The 23,145-nt window shown below is 46.3% G+C and overlaps 1 protein-coding gene across 1 annotated transcript in view; it reads right to left on the bottom strand.

Moving 5' to 3' along the window:
* LOC135517097 (tetratricopeptide repeat protein 21B-like) overlaps nucleotides 1-23,145 on the bottom strand; it is an 87,511-nt gene that overhangs the window by 21,152 nt on the left and 43,214 nt on the right. The window contains exons 18-23 of the mRNA XM_064941120.1: nucleotides 21,755-21,997; nucleotides 17,866-18,057; nucleotides 13,805-13,915; nucleotides 9,334-9,415; nucleotides 8,109-8,259; nucleotides 4,953-5,114 (exon numbers count right to left, since the gene is read on the bottom strand). Coding sequence (XP_064797192.1) covers nucleotides 4,953-5,114; nucleotides 8,109-8,259; nucleotides 9,334-9,415; nucleotides 13,805-13,915; nucleotides 17,866-18,057; nucleotides 21,755-21,997 — 941 coding nt within the window. The remainder of the gene's footprint in view (nucleotides 1-4,952; nucleotides 5,115-8,108; nucleotides 8,260-9,333; nucleotides 9,416-13,804; nucleotides 13,916-17,865; nucleotides 18,058-21,754; nucleotides 21,998-23,145) is intronic.

The following is a 23,145-nucleotide window of genomic DNA, read 5'->3' as shown; positions in this document are numbered from 1 at the left end:
CTATATCATCGACTGCATCCTTATGTAATACATGTATCACTAGCCACTTTAACTATGCCACTTTGTTTACATACTCATCTCATATGTATATACTGTACTCGATACCATCTACTGTATCTTGCCTATGCTGCTCTGTACCATCACTCATTCATATATCCTTATGTACATATTCTTTATCCCCTTACACCGTGTATAAGACAGTAGTTTAGGAATTGTTAGTTAGATTACTTGTTGGTTATTACTGCATTGTCGGAACTAGAAGCACAAGCATTTCGCTACACTCGCATTAACATCTGCTAACCATGTGTATGTGACAAATAAAATTTGATTTGATTTGATTTGATCAGGCCTACCACTGTTGTGTCATCTGCAAACTTAATGTTGGAGTCGTGCCTGGCCATGCAGTCGTGGGTGAACAGGAAGTACAGGACGGGACTGAGCACACATCCCTGAGGGGTCCCCGTGGTGAGGATCAGCATGGCGGATGTGTTGTTACCTATCACCTGGGGGCGGCCCATCAGGAAGTCCAGGATCCAGTTGCAGAGGGAGGTGTTGAGTCCCATTGTCCTTCTTAGCTTAGTGATGAGCTTTGAGGCCACTATGGTGTTGAACGCTGAGCTGTAGTCAATGAATAGCATTCTCACATAGGTGTCCCCTTTGTCCAGGTGGGAAAGGGCAGTGTGGAGGGAAATATAGATTGCATCATCTGTGGATCTTTTGGGGTAGTATGCAAATTGGAGTGGGTCTAGGGTTTCTGGGATAATGGTCTTGATGTGAGCCATGACCAGCATTTCAAAGCACTTCATGACTATGGACGTGAGTGCTACGGGTCTGTAGTCATTTAGGCAGGTTACCTTAGTGTTCTTGTGCACAGGGACTATAGTGGTCTGCTTGAAACGTGTTGGTATTAAAGACTCAGACAGTGACAGGTTGAAACTGTCAGTGAAGACACTTGATAGTTGGTCAGCGAATGCTTGGAGTACAGGTCCTGGTGATCCGTCTGGCCCTGCGGCCTTGTGAATGTTGACCTGTTTTAAAGGTCTTACTCACATTGGCTACAGAGATTGTGATCACACAGTCGTCTAGAATAGCAGATGCTCTCATGCACGTTTCAGTGTTACTTGCCTCGAAGTGAGCATAGAAGTGATTTAGCTCGCCTGGTAGGCTCGTGTCACTGGGCAGCTCGTGGCTGTGCTTCCTTTTTGTAGTCTGTAATGGTTTGCAAGCCCTGCCACATCTGACGAGCGTCGGAGCCGATGCAGTACAATTCAATCTTAGTCCTGTATTGGCGCTTTGCCTATTTGATAGTTCGTCTGAGGGTGTAGCGGGATTTCTTAAAACCGTCCGGGTTAGAGTCCTGCTCCTTGAAGCTCTGCCCTTTAGCTCAGTGTGGATGTTGCCTGTAATCCATGGTTTCTGGTTGGGGTATGTACGTATAGTCACTGTGGGGACGATGTCATTGACGCACTTATTGATGAAGCCAGGGACTGATGTGGTGTATTCCTCAAAGCCATTGGATGAATCCCAGAACATATTCCAGTCTGTGCTAGAAAAACAGCCCTGTAGTTTAGCATCTGCTTCATCTGACCACTTTTTTATAGACCGAGTCTCTGGTGCTTCCTGATTTATTTTTTGCTTGTAAGCAGGAATCAGGAGGGTAGAATTATGGTCAGATTTGCCAAATGGAGGGTGGGGGAGAGCTTTGTACGTATCTCTGTGTGGAGTAAAGGTGATCTACAGTTTTTCTACTCTGGTTGCAAATTTAACATGCTGGTAGAAATGAGGTAAAACGGATTTAAGTTTCCCCCCATTAAAGTCCCCGGCCACTAGGTGAGCGTTTTCCTGTTTGCTTATGGCCGTATACAACTCATTGAGTGCGGTCTTAGTGCCAGCATTCATGTGTGGTGCCCTCAGAAATACTCCTTGACTACATGTTGTTGTGTTACAGCCTTGTTACAGAGTTCAAAATTGATTAAATATGTTTTTTTCTCACCCATCTACACACAATAACTTATATTGACAAAGTGAAAACATGTTTTTAGAAGTTTTTCTTGGCCATTCATGTTTTTAGAAATGTTTGAAAATTGATTGAAAATGAAATACAGAAATATCTAATTTACATAAGTACTTATACCCCTGAATCAATACATGTTAGAATCATCTTTGGCAGTGATTAGAGTTGTGAGTCTTTCTGGGTAAGTCTCTAAGAGCTTTGCACACCTGGATTGTGCAACATTTTCCCCATTATTGTTGTCAAAATTATTCAAGCTCTGTCAAATGTGTTGATAATTGATAGACAGCCATTTTAAGGTCTTGACATAGATTTTCAGGTAGATTTTAAGTCCAAACTGTAACTCGGCCACTCAGGAACATTCACTGTCATCTTGGTAAGCAACTCCAGTTTAGATTTGGCCTTGTGTTTAAGGTTATTGCCCTGCTGAAAGGTGAATTCATCTCCCAGTGTCTGATGGAAAGCAGGATTTTGCCCAGGTTTACCTCAATTCCATTTATTTTTTACCCTGGAAAACTCCCTAAGTTCTTAACAATTACAAGCATACCCATAACATGATGCAGCCACCACTATGCTTGAAAATATGGAGAGTGGTACTCAGTAATGGGTTGCGTTGGATTTGCTCCAGACATAACACTTTGTATTTAGGGGAAAAAGTTAATTGCTTTGCCACATTTTTTTCAGTATGACTTTACTGCCTTGTTGCAAACATAAGACATGTTTTGGAATATTTTTTATTCTGTACAGGCTTCCTTCTTTTCTCTCTGTCAGTTAGGTTAGTATTGTGGAGTAATTTGTGTAGGCCAGTGACAAAATAATCTTAATTTAATCCATTTTAAATTGAATCTGTAACACAACAAAATGTGTTAAAAGTCAAGGGGTGTGCATACTTTCTACAGGCATATCATGATCCTCCCTAGAAGGAAGTACCCCTAATACCCCCTGCCGTACCCCTAGAAGCAATGCCGTACCCCTAGAAGCCCTGCTGTACCCCTAGTACCCCCTGCCGTACCCCTAGTACCCCCTGCCGTACCCCTAGAAGGAAGTACCCCTAGTACCCCCTGCCGTACCCCTAGAAGCCCTGCCGTACCCCTAGAAGCCCTGCCGTACCCCTAGTACCCCCTGCCGTACCCCTAGTACCCCTGCCGTACCCCTAGAAGCCCAGCCGTACCACTAGTACCCCCTGCCGTACCCCTAGAAGCCCTGCCGTACCCCTAGTACCCCTGCCGTACCCCTAGAAGCCCTGCCGTACCCCTAGTACCCCCTGCCGTACCCCTAGAAGCCCTGCCGTACCCCTAGTACCCCCTGCCGTACCCCTAGAAGCCCTGCCGTACCCCTAGTACCCCCTGCCGTACCCCTAGAAGCCTAGCCGTACCCCTAGTACCCCCTGCCTTACCCCTAGAAGCCCTGCCGTACCCCTAGTACCCCCTGCCGTACCCCTAGAAGCCCTGCCGTTCCCATAGTACCCCCTGCCGTACCCCTAGAAGCCCTGCCGTACCCCTAGAAGCCCAGCCGTACCCCTAGAAGCCCAGCCGTACCCCTAGTACCCCTGCCGTACCCCTAGAAGCCCTGCCGTACACCTAGAAGCCCTGCCGTACCCCTAGAAGCCCAGCCGTACCCCTAGAAGCCCTGCCGTACCCCTAGTACCCCCTGCCGTACCCCTAGAAGCCCTGCCGTACCCCTAGAAGCCCTGCCGTACCCCTAGAAGCCCTGCCGTACCCCTAGAAGCCCTGCCGTACCCCTAGTACCCCCTGCCGTACCCCTAGAAGCCCTGCCGTACCCCTAGAAGCCCTGCCGTACCCCTAGAAGCCCAGCCGTACCCCTAGTACCCCCTGCCGTACCCCTAGAAGCCCTGCCGTACCCCTAGAAGCCCTGCAGTACCCCTAGAAGCCCAGGCGCACCCCTAGAAGCCCAGCCGTACCCCTAGAAGCCCAGCCGTACCCCTAGAAGCCCTGCCGTACCCCTAGAAGCCCTACCGTACCCCTAGAAGCCCAGTCGTACCCCAAGAAGCCCTGCCGTACCCCTAGAAGCCCGGCCGTACCCCTAGAAGCCCAGTCGTACCCCAAGAAGCCCTGCCGTACCCCTAGAAGCCCGGCCGTACCCCTAGAAGCCCTGCCGTACCCCTAGAAGCCCAGCCGTACCCCTAGAAGCCCTGCCGTACCCCTAGAAACCCAGCCGTACCCCTAGAAACCCATCCGTACCCCTAAAAGCCCTGCCGTACCCCTAGAAGCCCAGCCGTACCCCTAGAAACCCATCCGTACCCCTAAAAGCCCTGCCGTACCCCTAGAAGCCCAGACGTACCCCTAGAAGCCCAGACGTACCCCTAGAAGCCCAGACGTACCCCTAAAAGCCCTGCCGTACCCCTAGAAGCCCAGACGTACCCCTAGAAGCCCAGCCGTACCCCTAGAAACCCATCCGTACCCCTAAAAGCCCTGCCGTACCCCTAGAAACCCAGCCGTACCCCTAGAAGCCCAGCCGTACCCCTAGAAGCCCAGACGTACCCCTAAAAGCCCTGCCGTACCCCTAGAAGCCCAGACGTACCCCTAGAAGCCCAGCCGTACCCCTAGAAACCCATCCGTACCCCTAAAAGCCCTGCCGTACCCCTAGAAACCCAGCCGTACCCCTAGAAGCCCTGCCGTACCCCTAGAAACCCAGCCGTACCCCTAGAAACCCATCCGTACCCCTAAAAGCCCTGCCGTACCCCTAGAAGCCCAGCCGTACCCCTAGAAACCCATCCGTACCCCTAAAAGCCCTGCCGTACCCCTAGAAGCCCAGACGTACCCCTAGAAGCCCAGACGTACCCCTAGAAGCCCAGACGTACCCCTAAAAGCCCTGCCGTACCCCTAGAAGCCCAGACGTACCCCTAGAAGCCCAGACGTACCCCTAGAAGCCCTGCCGTACCCCTAGAAACCCAGCCGTACCCCTAGAAGCCCAGACGTACCTCCACTCCTCCTGTGGTGTCTCAAACACCTCCCCTCCGATGACCTCGTTGTCTGGGTTGAGACAGATGCGGATCATGAGCTCCATAGCCTGATCTCCCCACTCATTGTCCCGCCGGGCCTTGTTCAGATGAAACAGAGCCTCACTCACCCTGTACACATGCCTGGAGGGAGGAGAGTTCGAGTTATCTTTGAACCATATCTTATTGTCTGCCAGTGGTTCTATACAGCTAGAGTCTCGACACATGCTATAGACCTAGAGACTGGACACTTACTATACAGCTAGTTTTATACAGCTAGAGACGAGACACTCACTAAACAGCTAGTTCTATACAGCTAGAGACTAGACACTCACTAAACAGATGGTTCTACACAGCTAGAGACTAGACACTCGCCATACAGCTAGTTCTATACAGCCAGAGACTAGACACTCACTAAACAGCTAGTTCTATAGAGCTAGAGACTAGACACTTAATATACAGCTAGTTCTATAGAGCTAGAGACTACACTTACTATACAGCTAGAGACTAGACACTTAATATACAGCTAGTTTTATAAAGTTGTGTTAGACACTCACCAGTAGTAAAGGTATTTACAGTAGTTGTTGTATTAGACACTCACCAGTAGTAAAGGTCTTTACAGTAGTTGGTGTATTAGACACTCACCAGTAGTAAAGGTCTTTACAGTAGTTGTTGTAATAGACACTCACTAGTAGTAAAGGTCTTTACAGTAGTTGATGTATTAGACACTCACCAGTAGTAAAGGTCTTTACAGTTGTTGTAATAGACACTCACCAGTAGTAAAGGTCTTTACAGTAGTTGTTGTATTAGACACTCACAAGTAGTAAAGGTCTTTACAGTAGTTGTTGTAATAGACACTCACCAGTAGTAAAGGTCTTTACAGTAGTTGTTGTAATAGACACTCACCAGTAGTAAAGGTCTTTACAGTAGTTGTTGTGTTAGACACTCACCAGTAGTAAAGGTCTTTACAGTAGTTGTTGTGTTAGACACTCACCAGTAGTAAAGGTCTTTACAGTAGTTGTTGTGTTAGACACTCACCAGTAGTAAAGGTCTTTACAGTAGTTGTTGTGTTAGACACTCACCAGTAGTAAAGGTCTTTACAGTAGTTGTTGTAATAGACACTCACCAGTAGTAAAGGTCTTTACAGTAGTTGTTGTATTAGACACTCACCAGTAGTAAAGGTCTTTACAGTAGTTGTTGTGTTAGACACTCACCAGTAGTAAAGGTCTTTACAGTAGTTGTTGTAATAGACACTCACCAGTAGTAAAGGTCTTTACAGTAGTTGTTGTAATAGACACTCACCAGTAGTAAAGGTCTTTACAGTAGTTGTTGTAATAGACACTCACCAGTAGTAAAGGTCTTTACAGTAGTTGTTGTAATAGACACTCACCAGTAGTAAAGGTCTATACAGTAGTTGTTGTAATAGACACTCACCAGTAGTAAAGGCCTTTACAGTAGTTGTTGTAATAGACACTCACCAGTAGTAAAGGTCTTTACAGTAGTTGTTGTAATAGACACTCACCAGTAGTAAAGGTCTATACAGTAGTTGTTGTAATAGACACTCACCAGTAGTAAAGGCCTTTACAGTAGTTGTTGTAACAGACACTCACCAGTAGTAAAGGTCTTTACAGTAGTTGTTGTATTAGACACTCACCAGTAGTAAAGGTCTTTACAGTAGTTGTTGTATTAGACACTCACCAGTAGTAAAGGTCTTTACAGTAGTTGTTGTATTAGACACTCACCAGTAGTAAAGGTCTTTACAGTAGTTGTTGTGTTAGACACTCACCAGTAGTAAAGGTCTTTACAGTAGTTGTTGTAATAGACACTCACCAGTAGTAAAGGTCTTTACAGTAGTTGTTGTATTAGACACTCACCAGTAGTAAAGGTCTTTACAGTAGTTGTTGTAATAGACACTCACCAGTAGTAAAGGTCTTTACAGTAGTTGTTGTAATAGACACTCACCAGTAGTAAAGGTCTTTACAGTTGTTGTTGTAATAGACACTCACCAGTAGTAAAGGTCTTTACAGTAGTTGTTGTATTAGACACTCACCAGTAGTAAAGGTCTTTACAGTAGTTGTTGTATTAGACACTCACCAGTAGTAAAGGTCTTTACAGTAGTTGTTGTAATAGACACTCACCAGTAGTAAAGGTCTTTACAGTAGTTGTTGTAATAGACACTCACCAGTAGTAAAGGTCTTTACAGTTGTTGTTGTAATAGACACTCACCAGTAGTAAAGGTCTTTACAGTAGTTGTTGTATTAGACACTCACCAGTAGTAAAGGTCTTTACAGTAGTTGTTGTATTAGACACTTACCAGTAGTAAAGGTCTTTACAGTAGTTGTTGTAATAGACACTCACCAGTAGTAAAGGTCTTTACAGTAGTTGTTGTATTAGACAATCACCAGTAGTAAAGGTCTTTACAGTAGTTGTTGTAATAGACACTCACCAGTAGTAAAGGTCTTTACAGTAGTTGTTGTATTAGACACTCACCAGTAGTAAAGGTATTTACAGTAGTTGTTGTGTTAGACACTCACCAGTAGTAAAGGTCTTTACAGTAGTTGTTGTATTAGACACTCACCAGTAGTAAAGGTCTTTACAGTAGTTGTTGTATTAGACACTCACCAGTAGTAAAGGTCTTTACAGTAGTTGTTGTAATAGACACTCACCAGTAGTAAAGGTCTTTACAGTAGTTGTTGTATTAGACACTCACCAGTAGTAAAGGCCTTTACAGTAGTTGTTGTAATAGACACTCACCAGTAGTAAAGGTCTTTACAGTAGTTGTTGTAATAGACACTCACCAGTAGTAAAGGTCTTTACAGTTGTTGTAACAGACACTCACCAGTAGTAAAGGCCTTTACAGTAGTTGTTGTAATAGACACTCACCAGTAGTAAAGGTCTTTACAGTAGTTGTTGTAATAGACACTCACCAGTAGTAAAGGTCTTTACAGTTGTTGTAACAGACACTCACCAGTAGTAAAGGTCTTTACAGTAGTTGTAATAGACACTCACCAGTAGTAAAGGTCTTTACAGTAGTTGTAATAGACACTCACCAGTAGTAAAGGTCTTTACAGTAGTTGTTGTAATAGACACTCACCAGTAGTAAAGGTCTTTACAGTAGTTGTTGTAATAGACACTCACCAGTAGTAAAGGCCTTTACAGTAGTTGTATCCAGGCTCAGTGGTAGCTCCGTGGTTGTGGTGCTCACAGGCTTGAAACAGAGCCAGGGCGTCATCCAGTCTGGCTGACCGTCTCAGCACCTGGATGCACTTGGCCAGGAACACGTAGTTATCTATGGGACAGTAACAACACCATTACACAGCAGTACACAATATATGCTGCTATACACTGAATTCAACGTCTAGATCCCTCAACTCTGGAACAGGACGCAAAGGGGCCTGATTTAGACCTGGGACACCAGGTGGGTGATTCCCCTCTAATCAGGGACTGATTTAGACCTGGGACACCTGGTGGGTGATTCCAATCTAATCAGGGACTGGTTTAGACCTGGGACACCAGGTGGGTGATTCCCCTCTAATCAGGGACTGATTTAGACCTGGGACACCAGGTGGGTGATTCCCCTCTAATCAGGGACTCATTTAGACCTGGGACACCAGGTGGGTGATTCCCCTCTAATCAGGGCCTGATTTAGACCTGGGACACCAGGTGGGTGATTCCCCTCTAATCAGGGACTGATTTAGACCTGGGACACCAGGTGGGTGATTCCTCTCTAATCAGGGACTGATTTAGACCTGGGACACCAGGTGGGTGATTCCCCTCTAATCAGGGCCTGATTTAGACCTGGGACACCAGGTGGGTGATTCCCCTCTAATCAGGGCCTGATTTAGACCTGGGACACCAGGTGGGTGATTCCCCTCTAATCAGGGACTGATTTAGACCTGGGACACCAGGTGGGTGATTCCTCTCTAATCAGGGACTGATTTAGACCTGGGACACCAGGTGGGTGATTCCCCTCTAATCAGGGACTGATTTAGACCTGGGACACCAGGTGGGTGATTCCCCTCTAATCAGGGACTGATTTAGACCTGGGACACCAGGTGGGTGATTCCCCTCTAATCAGGGACTGATTTAGACCTGGGACACCAGGTGGGTGATTCCCCTCTAATCAGGGACTGATTTAGACCTGGGACACCAGGTGGGTGATTTCCCTCTAATCAGGGCCTGGTTTAGACCTGGGACACCAGGTAGGTGCAAATAATTATCAGGTAGAAGAGAAAACCAGCTGTAATCTGGACCTCGTAGGGTCAGATTTGAATACCCCTGGGTACATGGGTAAGATACCCAGACAGAATCCAAATAAACATGAGACCCAGTAACGGTAGTCTGTTTAAAATATAACATGTACCTGGGCATCTGTCCATCAGTCCAAGGAATATCTCCACAGACTCACCAAACTTCTCCTCCTTCAACTTGATATCTCCGTACACCTTCAGGCAGACACAGGAACATGGTGCTTATGTCAACCTCCCCAGTGTGCTCGAGCACGTATCATGTACAAAGTGGAGAGAGGACTAAACCATTGTGGCCTCTGGGGGATGTTATATCGAGGAGAGAGGACTAAACCATTGTGGCCTCTGGGGGGTGTTATATCGAGGAGAGAGGACTAAACCATTGTGGCCTCTGGGGGGTGTTATATCGAGGAGAGAGGACTAAACCACTGTGGCCTCTGGGGGGTGTTATATCGAGGAGAGAGGACTAAACCATTGTGGCCTCTGGGGGGTGTTATATCGAGGAGAGAGGAAAAAATCATTGTGGCCTCTGGGGGGTGTTATATCGAGGAGAGAGGACTAAACCATTGTGGCCTCTGGGGGATGTTATATAGAGGAGAGAGGACTAAACCATTATGGACTGTGGGGGGTGTTATATCGAGGAGAGAGGACTAAACCATTGTGGCCTCTGGGGGGTGTTATATCGAGGAGAGAGGACTAAACCATTGTGGCCTCTGGGGATGTTATATCGAGGAGAGAGGACTAAACCATTGTGGCCTCTGGGGGGTGTTATATCGAGGAGAGAGGACTAAACCATTGTGGCCTCTGGGGGATGTTATATCGAGGAGAGAGGACTAAACCATTGTGGTCTCTGGGGGGTGTTATATCGAGGAGAGAGGACTAAACCATTGTGGCCTCTGGGGGATGTTATATCGAGGAGAGAGGACTAAACCATTGTGGCCTCTGGGGGGTGTTATATCGAGGAGAGAGGACTAAACCATTGTGGCCTCTGGGGGGTGTTATATCGAGGAGAGAGGAAAAAACCATTGTGGCCTCTGGGGGGTGTTATATCGAGGAGAGAGGACTAAACCATTGTGGCCTCTGGGGGATGTTATATAGAGGAGAGAGGACTAAACCATTGTGGCCTCTGGGGGGTGTTATATCGAGGAGAGAGGACTAAACCATTGCGGCGTCACGGGAGTGTTATATAGAGGAGAGAGGACTAAACCATTGCGGCGTCAGGGGGGTGTTATATAGAGGAGAGAGGACTAAACCATTGTGGCCTCTGGGGGATGTTATATCGAGGAGAGAGGACTAAACCATTGTGGCCTCTGGGGGGTGTTATATCGAGGAGAGAGGACTAAACCATTGTGGCCTCTGGGGGATGTTATATCGAGGAGAGAGGACTAAACCATTGTGGCCTCTGGGGGATGTTATATAGAGGAGAGAGGACTAAACCATTGTGGCCTCTGGGGGGTGTTATATCGAGGAGAGAGGACTAAACCATTGCGGCGTCACGGGAGTGTTATATAGAGGAGAGAGGACTAAACCATTGCGGCGTCAGGGGGGTGTTATATAGAGGAGAGAGGACTAAACCATTGTGGCGTCACGGGAGTGTTATATAGAGGAGAGAGGACTAAACCATTATGGACTGTGGGAGATGTTATATAGAGGAGAGAGGACTAAACCATTGTGGCCTCTGGGGGTGTTATATCGAGGAGAGAGGACTAAACCATTGCGGCCACGGGAGTGTTATATAGAGGAGAGAGGACTAAACCATTGCGGCGTCAGGGGGTGTTATATAGAGGAGAGAGGACTAAACCATTGTGGCCTCTGGGGATGTTATATCGAGGAGAGAGGACTAAACCATTGTGGCCTCTGGGGGGTGTTATATCGAGGAGAGAGGACTAAACCATTGCGGCGTCACGGGAGTGTTATATAGAGGAGAGAGGACTAAACCATTGTGGCCTCTGGGGGGTGTTATATCGAGGAGAGAGGACTAAACCATTGCGGCGTCACGGGAGTGTTATATAGAGGAGAGAGGACTAAACCATTGTGGCCTCTGGGGGGTGTTATATCGAGGAGAGAGGACTAAACCATTATGGACTGTGGGGGGTGTTATATCGAGGAGAGAGGACTAAACCATTGTGGCCTCTGGGGGGTGTTATATCGAGGAGAGAGGACTAAACCATTATGGACTGTGGGGGGTGTTATATCGAGGAGAGAGGACTAAACCATTGTGGCCTCTGGGGGGTGTTATATCGAGGAGAGAGGACTAAACCATTGTGGCCTCTGGGGGGTGTTATATCGAGGAGAGAGGAAAAAATCATTGTGGCCTCTGGGGGGTGTTATATCGAGGAGAGAGGACTAAACCATTGTGGCCTCTGGGGATGTTATATAGAGGAGAGAGGACTAAACCATTATGGACTGTGGGGGTGTTATATCGAGGAGAGAGGACTAAACCATTGTGGCCTCTGGGGGGTGTTATATCGAGGAGAGAGGACTAAACCATTGTGGCCTCTGGGGGATGTTATATCGAGGAGAGAGGACTAAACCATTGTGGTCTCTGGGGGGTGTTATATCGAGGAGAGAGGACTAAACCATTGTGGCCTCTGGGGGATGTTATATCGAGGAGAGAGGACTAAACCATTGTGGCCTCTGGGGGTGTTATATCGAGGAGAGAGGACTAAACCATTGTGGCCTCTGGGGGTGTTATATCGAGGAGAGAGGAAAAACCATTGTGGCCTCTGGGGGTGTTATATCGAGGAGAGAGGACTAAACCATTGTGGCCTCTGGGGGATGTTATATAGAGGAGAGAGGACTAAACCATTGTGGCCTCTGGGGGGTGTTATATCGAGGAGAGAGGACTAAACCATTGCGGCGTCACGGGAGTGTTATATAGAGGAGAGAGGACTAAACCATTGCGGCGTCAGGGGGGTGTTATATAGAGGAGAGAGGACTAAACCATTGTGGCCTCTGGGGGATGTTATATCGAGGAGAGAGGACTAAACCATTGTGGCCTCTGGGGGGTGTTATATCGAGGAGAGAGGACTAAACCATTGTGGCCTCTGGGGGATGTTATATCGAGGAGAGAGGACTAAACCATTGTGGCCTCTGGGGGATGTTATATAGAGGAGAGAGGACTAAACCATTGTGGCCTCTGGGGGGTGTTATATCGAGGAGAGAGGACTAAACCATTGCGGCGTCACGGGAGTGTTATATAGAGGAGAGAGGACTAAACCATTGCGGCGTCAGGGGGGTGTTATATAGAGGAGAGAGGACTAAACCATTGTGGCGTCACGGGAGTGTTATATAGAGGAGAGAGGACTAAACCATTATGGACTGTGGGAGATGTTATATAGAGGAGAGAGGACTAAACCATTGTGGCCTCTGGGGGGTGTTATATCGAGGAGAGAGGACTAAACCATTGCGGCGTCACGGGAGTGTTATATAGAGGAGAGAGGACTAAACCATTGCGGCGTCAGGGGGGTGTTATATAGAGGAGAGAGGACTAAACCATTGTGGCCTCTGGGGGATGTTATATCGAGGAGAGAGGACTAAACCATTGTGGCCTCTGGGGGGTGTTATATCGAGGAGAGAGGACTAAACCATTGCGGCGTCACGGGAGTGTTATATAGAGGAGAGAGGACTAAACCATTGTGGCCTCTGGGGGGTGTTATATCGAGGAGAGAGGACTAAACCATTGCGGCGTCACGGGAGTGTTATATAGAGGAGAGAGGACTAAACCATTGCGGCGTCAGGGGGGTGTTATATAGAGGAGAGAGGACTAAACCATTGTGGCGTCACGGGAGTGTTATATAGAGGAGAGAGGACTAAACCATTATGGACTGTGGGGGATGTTATATAGAGGAGAGAGGACTAAACCATTGTGGCCTCTGGGGGGTGTTATATCGAGGAGAGAGGACTAAACCATTGCGGCGTCACGGGAGTGTTATATAGAGGAGAGAGGACTAAACCATTGCGGCGTCAGGGGGGTGTTATATAGAGGAGAGAGGACTAAACCATTGCGGCGTCACGGGAGTGTTATATAGAGGAGAGAGGACTAAACCATTGCGGCGTCAAGGGGGTGTTATATAGAGGACCTGATCTTTATATTTCCCACTAGGATCCTGTTTCAGTAATAATGAAATCAGGCCTTGTTGTTGAGTGTCTGATAATCCACTGTTTATATAGGAGTGGATAAAACATGCTAATAACGTCCTCTGAGTACGTCCCAAAACATTTTTGGTAGACCTCCACTGGTAGACCTCCACTGGTAGACCTCCACTGGTAGACCTCCACTGGTAGACCTCCACTGGTGGCCCTCCACTGGTAAATCTGACCGGGCATCTCTACCAGGGCAGAAATTTGACGAACTGACTTATTGGAAAGGGGGCATCCCATGACCGTGCCACGTTTGAAGTCACCGAGCTCTTCAGTACGGCCATTCTACTGCCAGTGTTTGTCTATGGAGATTGCATGGCTGTGTGCTCAATTGTATACACCTGTCAGCAACGGGTGTGGCTGAAATATCTGAATCCACTCATTTGAATGGGGTGTCCACATACTTTTGCATATATCGTGTATATAGAGGAGAGAGGATTGTACCATTGTGGCGTCAGGGTGGAGGGCATCCTTCGCCAGCACCTCTTCAACCTGCATCAGGGCTTCATCCGTCTTCCCATTCTCCAGGTAAAACTGGGCTAACTCCAGACTGATCTGAGAGGGGAGTATAGATCAGATCTGCAGAATATAGATACAGTTGAAGATATAGATCAGATCTGCAGAATATAGATACAGTTGAAGATATAGATCAGATCTACAGAATATAGATACAGTTGAAGATATAGATCAGATCTGCAGAATATAGATACAGTTGAAGATATAGATCAGATCTGCAGAATATAGATACAGTTGAAGATATAGATCAGATCTGCAGAATATAGATACAGTTGAAGATATAGATCAGATCTGCAGAATATAGATACAGTTGAAGATATAGATCAGATCTACAGAATATAGATACAGTTGAAGATATAGATCAGATCTGCAGAATATAGATACAGTTGAAGATATAGATCAGATCTGCAGAATATAGATACAGTTGAAGATATAGATCCAATCTGCAGAATATAGATACAGTTGAAGATATAGATCAGATCTACAGAATATAGATACAGTTGAAGATATAGATCAGATCTACAGAATATAGATACAGTTGAAGATATAGATCAGATCTGCAGAATATAGATACAGTTGAAGATATAGATCAGATCTACAGAATATAGATACAGTTGAAGATATAGATCAGATCTACAGAATATAGATACAGTTGAAGATATAGATCAGATCTGCAGAATATAGATACAGTTGAAGATATAGATCAGATCTGCAGAATATAGATACAGTTGAAGATATAGATCAGATCTGCAGAATATAGATACAGTTGAAGGTATAGATCAGATCTACATACTGTACATACAGTTGAAGTGGGAAGTTTACATCCACTTAGGTTGGAATCATTAAAACTCGTTTTTCAACCACTCCACAAATTTCTTGTTAACAAACTATAGTTTTGGCAAATCGGTGAGGACATCATTTGTGCATGACACAAGTCATTTTTCCAACAATTGTTTACAGACAGATTATTTCACTTATAATTCACTGTATCACAATTCCAGTGGGTCAGAAGTTTACATACACTAAGTTGACTGTGCCTTCAAACTTTAAATTCCAGAAAATGATGTCACGGCTTTAGAAGCTTCTGATAGGCTAATTAATGTCATTTGAGTCAATTGGAGGTGTACCTGTGGATGTATTTCAAGGCCTACCTTCATACTCAGTGCCCCTTTGCTTAACATCATGGGAAAATCGAAAGAAATCAGCCAAGACCTCAGAAAAAAAATAGTAGACCTCCACAAGTCTGGTTCATCCTTGGGAGCAATTTCCAAATGCCTGAAGGTACCATGTTCATCTGTACAAACAATAGTATGCAAGTATAAACAGCATGGGACCACGCAGCCGCCACACTGCTCAGAAAAGAGACCCGTTCTGTCTACTAGAGATGAACGTACTTTGGTGTGAAAAGTGCAACTCAATCCTAGAACAACAGCAAAGGACCTTGTGAAGATGCTGGAGGAAACAGGTACAAAAGTATCTATATCCACAGTAAAACGAGTCCTATCTCGACATAACCTGAAAGGCCGCTCAGCAAGGAAGAAAACACTGCTCCAAAACCTCCATAAAAAACCCAGACTACGGGTTTGTAACTGCACATGGGGACAAAGATCGTACTTTATGGAGAAATGTCCTCTGGTCTGATCAAACAAAAATACAACTGTTTGGCCATAATAACCATCATTATGTTTGGAGGAAAAAGGGGGAGGCTTGCAAGCCGAAGAACACCATCCCAACCGTGAAGCACAGGGGTGGCAGCATCATGTTGTGGGGGTGCTTTGCTGCAGGAGGGACTGGTGCACTTCACAAAATAGATGGCATCATGAGGCTGGAAAATTATGTGGATATATTGAAGCAACATCTCAAGGCATCAGTCAGGAAGTTAAAGCTTGGTCACAACTGGGTCTTCCAAATGAACAATGACCCCAAGCATACTTCCAAAGTTGTGTCAAAATGGCTTAAGGACAACAAAGTCAAGGTATTGGAGTGGCCATCACAAAGCCTCGACCTCAATCACATAGAACATTTGTGGGCAGAACTGAAAAAGCATGTGCGAGCAAGGAGGCCTACAAACCTGACTCAGTCACACCAGGTCTGTCAGGAGGAATGAGCCAAAATTCACACAACTTATTTTGGGAAGCTTGTGGAAGGCTACCCGAAACATTTGACCCAAGTTAAACAATTTAAAGGCAATGCTACCAAATACTAATTGAGTGTATGTAAACTTCTGACCCACTGGGAATGTAATGAAAAAATTAAAAGCTGAAATAAATCATTCTCTCTACTATTATTCTGACATTTTACATTCTTAAAATAAAGTGGTCTTCCTAACTGACCTAAGACAGGGAATATTTACTACGATTAAATGTCAGGAATTGTGAAAAACTGAGTTTAAATGAATTAACCTTGTCTGTCCTCCTGATGGCTACTATAGCCTGGTTGTAGTAATACTAACCTTGTTGTCTGTCCTCCTGATGGCTACTATAGCCTGGTTGTAGTAATACTAACCTTGTTGTCTGTCCTCCTGATGGCTACTATAGCCTGGTTGTAGTAATACTAACCTTGTTGTCTGTTCTCCTGATGGCTACTATAGCCTGGTTGTAGTAATACTAACCTTGTTGTCTGTTCTCCTGATGGCTACTATAGCCTGGTTGTAGTAATACTAACCTTGTTGTCTGTTCTCCTGATGGCTACTATAGCCTGGTTGTAGTAATACTAACCTTGTTGTCTGTCCTCCTGATGGCTACTATAGCCTGGTTGTAGTAATACTAACCTTGTTGTCTGTCCTCCTGATGGCTACTATAGCCTGGTTGTAGTAATACTAACCTTGTTGTCTGTCCTCCTGATGGCTACTATAGCCTGGTTGTAGTAATACTAACCTTGTTGTCTGTCCTCCTGATGGCTACTATAGCCTGGTTGTAGTAATACTAACCTTGTTGTCTGTCCTCCTGATGGCTACTATAGCCTGGTTGTAGTAATACTAACCTTGTTGTCTGTCCTCCTGATGGCTACTATAGCCTGGTTGTAGTAATACCAACCTTGTTGTCTGTCCTCCTGATGGCTACTATAGCCTGGTTGTAGTAATACTAACCTTGTTGTCTGTCCTCCTGATGGCTACTATAGCCTGGTTGTAGTAATACTAACCTTGTTGTCTGTCCTCCTGATGGCTACTATAGCCTGGTTGTAGTAATACTAACCTTGTTGTCTGTCCTCCCGATGGCTACTATAGCCTGGTTATAGTAATACTAACCTTGTTGTCTGTCCTCCCGATGGCTACTATAGCCTGGTTGTAGTAATACTAACCTTGTTGTCTGTCCTCCCGATGGCTACTATAGCCTGGTTGTAGTAATACTAACCTTGTTGTCTGTCCTCCCGATGGCTACTATAGCCTGGTTGTAGTAATACTAACCTTGTTGTCTGTTCTCCTGATGGCTACTATAGCCTGGTTGTAGTAATACTAACCTTGTTGTCTGTCCTCCCGATGGCTACTATAGCCTGGTTGTAGTAATACTAACCTTGTTGTCTGTCCTCCCGATGGCTACTATAGCCTGGTTGTAGTAATACTAACCTTGTTGTCTGTCCTCCTGATGGCTACTATAGCCTGGTTGTAGTAATACTAACCTTGTTGTCTGTCCTCCTGATGGCTACTATAGCCTGGTTATAGTAATACTAACCTTGTTGTCTGTCCTCCCGATGGCTACTATAGCCTGGTTGTAGTAATACTAACCTTGTTGTCTGTCCTCCCGATGGCTACTATAGCCTGGTTGTAGTAATACTAACCTTGTTGTCTGTCCTCCCGATGGCTACTATAGCCTGGTTGTAGTAATACTAACCTTGTTGTCTGTTCTCCTGATGGCTACTATAGCCTGGTTGTAGTAATACTAACCTTGTTGTCTGTCCTCCCGATGGCTACTATAGCCTGGTTGTAGTAATACTAACCTTGTTGTCTGTCCTCCCGATGGCTACTATAGCCTGGTTGTAGTAATACTAACCTTGTTGTCTGTCCTCCCGATGGCTACTATAGCCTGGTTGTAGTAATACTTGGTCCTGTCTACAGCGGTCCTGCTACGGTAGTGTCTGGCCAGCTGACAACAGATGGAACACAGCACGGTTCTCTCCTGCTCCAGCAGCTCTGGGCGCTCTGTCTGACACCGCTTCAGGACACTCACCTGGACACTGTGGGCCTGGGAGAGAAACACCGTGGAACACAGCCCATTGTAAAGGAAGTGGAACACAGCCCATTGTAAAGGAAGTGGAACACAGCCCATTGTAAAGGAAGTGGAACACAGCCCATTGTAAAGGAAGTGGAACACAGCCCATTGTAAAGGATGTGGAACACAGCCCATTGTAAAGGAAGTGGAACACAGCCCATCGTAAAGGAAGTGGAACACAGCCCATTGTAAAGGAAGTGGAACACAGCCCATTGTAAAGGAAGTGGAACACAGCCCATTGTAAAGGAAGTGGAACACAGCCCATTGTAAAGGAAGTGGAACACAGCCCATTGTAAAGGAAGTGGAACACAGCCCATTGTAAAGGAAGTGGAACACAGCCCATTGTAAAGGAAGTGGAACACAGCCCATTTGTAAAGGAAGTGGAACACAGCCCATTGTAAAGGAAGTGGAACACAGCCCATTGTAAAGGAAGTGGAACACAGCCCATTGTAAAGGAAGTGGAACACAGCCCATTGTAAAGGATGTGGAACACAGCCCATTGTAAAGGAAGTGGAACACAGCCCATTGTAAAGGAAGTGGAACACAGCCCATTGTAAAGGAAGTGGAACACAGCCCATTGTAAAGGAAGTGGAACACAGCCCATTGTAAAGGAAGTGGAACACAGCCCATTGTAAAGGAAGTGGAACACAGCCCATTGTAAAGGAAGTGGAACACAGCCCATTGTAAAGGCAGTGGAACACAGCCCATTGTAAAGGAAGTGGAACACAGCCCATTGTAAAGGAAGTGGAACACAGCCCATTGTAAAGGAAGTGGAACACAGCCCATTGTAAAGGATGTGGAACACAGCCCATTGTAAAGGAAGTGGAACACAGCCCATTGTAAAGGAAGTGGAACACAGCCCATTGTAAAGGAAGTGGAACACAGCCCATTGTAAAGGAAGTGGAACACAGCCCATTGTAAAGGAAGTGGAACACAGCCCATTGTAAAGGAAGTGGAACACAGCCCATTGTAAAGGAAGTGGAACACAGCCCATTGTAAAGGAAGTGGAACACAGCCCATTGTAAAGGAAGTGGAACACAGCCCATTGTAAAGGAAGTGGAACACAGCCCATTGTAAAGGCAGTGGAACACAGCCCATTGTAAAGGAAGTGGAACACAGCCCATTGTAAAGGAAGTGGAACACAGCCCATTGTAAAGGAAGTGGAACACAGCCCATTGTAAAGGAAGTGGAACACAGCCCATTGTAAAGGAAGTGGAACACAGCCCATTGTAAAGGAAGTGGAACACAGCCCATTGTAAAGGAAGTGGAACACAGCCCATTTGTAAAGGAAGTGGAACACAGCCCATTGTAAAGGAAGTGGAACACAGCCCATTGTAAAGGAAGTGGAACACAGCCCATTGTAAAGGAAGTGGAACACAGCCCATTGTAAAGGATGTGGAACACAGCCCATTGTAAAGGAAGTGGAACACAGCCCATTGTAAAGGAAGTGGAACACAGCCCATTGTAAAGGAAGTGGAACACAGCCCATTGTAAAGGAAGTGGAACACAGCCCATTGTAAAGGAAGTGGAACACAGCCCATTGTAAAGGAAGTGGAACACAGCCCATTGTAAAGGAAGTGGAACACAGCCCATTGTAAAGGAAGTGGAACACAGCCCATTGTAAAGGAAGTGGAACACAGCCCATTGTAAAGGAAGTGGAACACAGCCCATTGTAAAGGAAGTGGAACACAGCCCATTGTAAAGGCAGTGGAACACAGCCCATTGTAAAGGAAGTGGAACACAGCCCATTGTAAAGGAAGTGGAACACAGCCCATTGTAAAGGAAGTGGAACACAGCCCATTGTAAAGGAAGTGGAACACAGCCCATTGTAAAGGAAGTGGAACACAGCCCATTGTAAAGGAAGTGGAACACAGCCCATTTGTAAAGGAAGTGGAACACAGCCCATTGTAAAGGAAGTGGAACACAGCCCATTGTAAAGGAAGTGGAACACAGCCCATTGTAAAGGAAGTGGAACACAGCCCATTGTAAAGGAAGTGGAACACAGCCCATTGTAAAGGAAGTGGAACACAGCCCATTGTAAAGGAAGTGGAACACAGCCCATTGTAAAGGAAGTGGAACACAGCCCATTTGTAAAGGAAGTGGAACACAGCCCATTGTAAAGGAAGTGGAACACAGCCCATTGTAAAGGAAGTGGAACACAGCCCATTGTAAAGGAAGTGGAACACAGCACATTGTAAAGGAAGTGGAACACAGCCCATTTGTAAAGGAAGTGGAACACAGCCCATTGTAAAGGAAGTGGAACACAGCCCATTTGTAAAGGAAGTCCTTCTCAAACGAGCTACCATTAGTGAAAACAGATCACCACATAGCACTTTGTCACACCGTCACACACTGGCTACAGTCATACTGAGAGATACTACTTACTGTACTGTCTGTTACGGTCAATAATATCCCATTTAGCAGACGCTTTTGTCCAAAGCATTAACACAAGTGGAAAATGACTGTATCAACATGTCATTGTTCTAAGACCTTCTCCAAGAGGTCCTGGACTGATCAGCGTAGTGAGTCCAACCTTATCCATAGTAACCCTAACCTTCTCCAGAGTAACCCTAACGCTAACCTTCTCCATAGTAACCCTAACCCTGACCTTCTCCAGAGTAACCCTAACCTTCTCCAGAGTAACCATAACGCTAACCTTCTCCATAGTAACCCTAACCTTCTCCAGAGTAACCATAACGCTAACCTTCTCCATAGTAACCCTAACCTTCTCCATAGTAACCCTAACGCTAACCTTCTCCAGAGTAACCCTAACCTTCTCCAGAGTAACCCTAATGCTAACCTTCTCCATAGTAACCCTAACCTTCTCCATAGTAACCCTAACCCTGACCTTCTCCAGAGTAACCCTAACGCTAACCTTCTCCAGAGTAACCCGAAATCTAACTTTCTCCAGAGTAACCATAACTCTAACCCTGATCTTCTCCAGAGTAACCCTAAATCTAACCTTCTCCAGAGTAACCCTAACTCTAACCCTGACCTTCTCCAGAGTAACCCTAACTATAACCCTGACCTTCTCCAGAGTATCCCAAACCCTCTCCACAGTAACCCCAACTCTAAACTTTTCCATAGTAACCCTAACGCTGACCTTCTCCAGATTAACCCCAACTTTAACCCCGACCTTCTCGAGAGTAACCCTAACTCTAACGCTAACTTTCTCCATAGTAACCCTAACCTTCTCCATAGTATCCCTAACTCTAACCCTGACATTCTCCATAGTAACCCTAACTCTAACCCTGACCTTCTCCATAGTAACCCTAACTCTAACCCTGACCTTCTCCAGAGAAACCCTAACTCTAACCCTGACCTTCTCCATAGTAAACCTAACTCTAACCTTCTCCATAGTAACCCTAAGTCTAACCCTGACCTTCTCCATAGTAACCCTAACTCTAACCTTCTCCATAGTAACCCTAACCTGGGTCTTCTCCATAGTAACCCTAACTCTAACCCTGACCTTCTCCATAGTAACCCTAACCCGGACCTTCTCCATAGTAACCATAACTCTAACCCTGACCTTCTCCATAGTAACCCTAACCTGGACCTTCTCCATAGTAACCCTAACTCTAACCCTGACCTTCTCCATAGTAACCCTAACCCGGACCTTCTCCATAGTAACCATAACCTGGGCCTTCTCCAGAGTAACTCTAAGCCTTACCTTCTCTAGTGTGTCCTGGACTGATTCCTGGTCAGCATAGTGTGCTCTGGCTAGCAGCAGAAAGTACTGTACGTTGCTCCTCAGGCTGGAGACGGTCAGTGTACCATCATCACAGTGCAGAGCGGTCATCAGAGTCCTCTGGGCCTTGCCATACTGACGCAGCTTCAGTAGCAGCTCTACCAGGTCCACCACCAGAGAGTCATGACCGCCCAGCTTCACTGCGTTCTCATAGTGACGGACAGCCTGCAAGACCAATTGGGTTAGATGTAAATACTCTCATAGTGACTAACAGCCTACAGGATAAATCAGGTTAGACATAAATACTCTCAGTGACTGGCAGTCTGCAGGAACAACCAGGTGTAATATAAACACTCTCATAGTGACTGACCATAGTCCCTGTGCCCGTGAAAGCGAAGGTAACCTGCCTAAATGACTACCACCCCATAGCACTCACGTCTGTAGCTATGAAGTGCTTTGAAAGGCTGGTCATGGCTCACATCAACACCATTATCCTGGACACTCTAGACCCACTCCAATTTGCATACCACAACAACAGATACACAGATGATGCAACCCACACTGCCCTGTTCCACCTGGACAAAAGGAATGCATATGTGAGAATGCTGTCCATTGACTACAGCTCAGTGTTCAAGACCATAGTGCCCTCAAAGCTCATCACTAAGCTAAGGACCCTGGGACTAAACACCTCCCCCTGCAACTGGATCCTGGACTTCCTGACGGGCCGTCCCCAGGTGGTAAGGGTAGGCAACAACACATCTGCCATGCTGATCCTCAACACGGGGGCCCCTCAGGGGTGAGTGTTCAGTCCTGTACTCCCTGTTCACCCACGACTGCGTAGCCAAGCACGACTCCAACACCATCAGTGGCTGGCCTGATCACAGACAACGACAAGACAGCCTATAGGGAGGTCAGAGACCTGGCAGTGTGGTGCCAGGACAACAACCTCTCCATTCAATGTGAGCAAGACAAAGGAGATGATCGAGGACTACAGGAAAAGGAGGGCCGAACACGCCCCCATCCACATTGACACGGCTGTAGTGGAGCAGGTCGAGACGTCCTTGGTGTTCACATCACCAATAAACTATCATGGTCCAAATACACCAAGACAGTCGTGAAGAGGGCACGACAACACCGTTTCCCCCTCATGAGACTGAAAAGATTTGTCATGGGTCCTCAGATCCTCAAAAGGTTCTACTGCTGCACCATCGAGAGCATCCTCACTGGTTGCACCACAAGGCACTACAGAGGGTAGTGTGTACAACCCAGTGCATCACTGGGGCCAAGCTTCCTGCCATCCAGGACCTCTATACCAGGCGGTGTCAGAGGAAAAACTCCAACCACCCTAGTCATAGACTGTTCCCTCTGCTAAC

This window comes from Oncorhynchus masou, chromosome 28 (assembly GCF_036934945.1).
Source record: "Oncorhynchus masou masou isolate Uvic2021 chromosome 28, UVic_Omas_1.1, whole genome shotgun sequence".
In the NCBI taxonomy this organism is placed as follows: Eukaryota; Metazoa; Chordata; class Actinopteri; order Salmoniformes; family Salmonidae; genus Oncorhynchus; species Oncorhynchus masou.
Note: the sequence above shows the minus strand (reverse complement) of the source record. Positions and strands in the feature narration are given on the sequence as shown.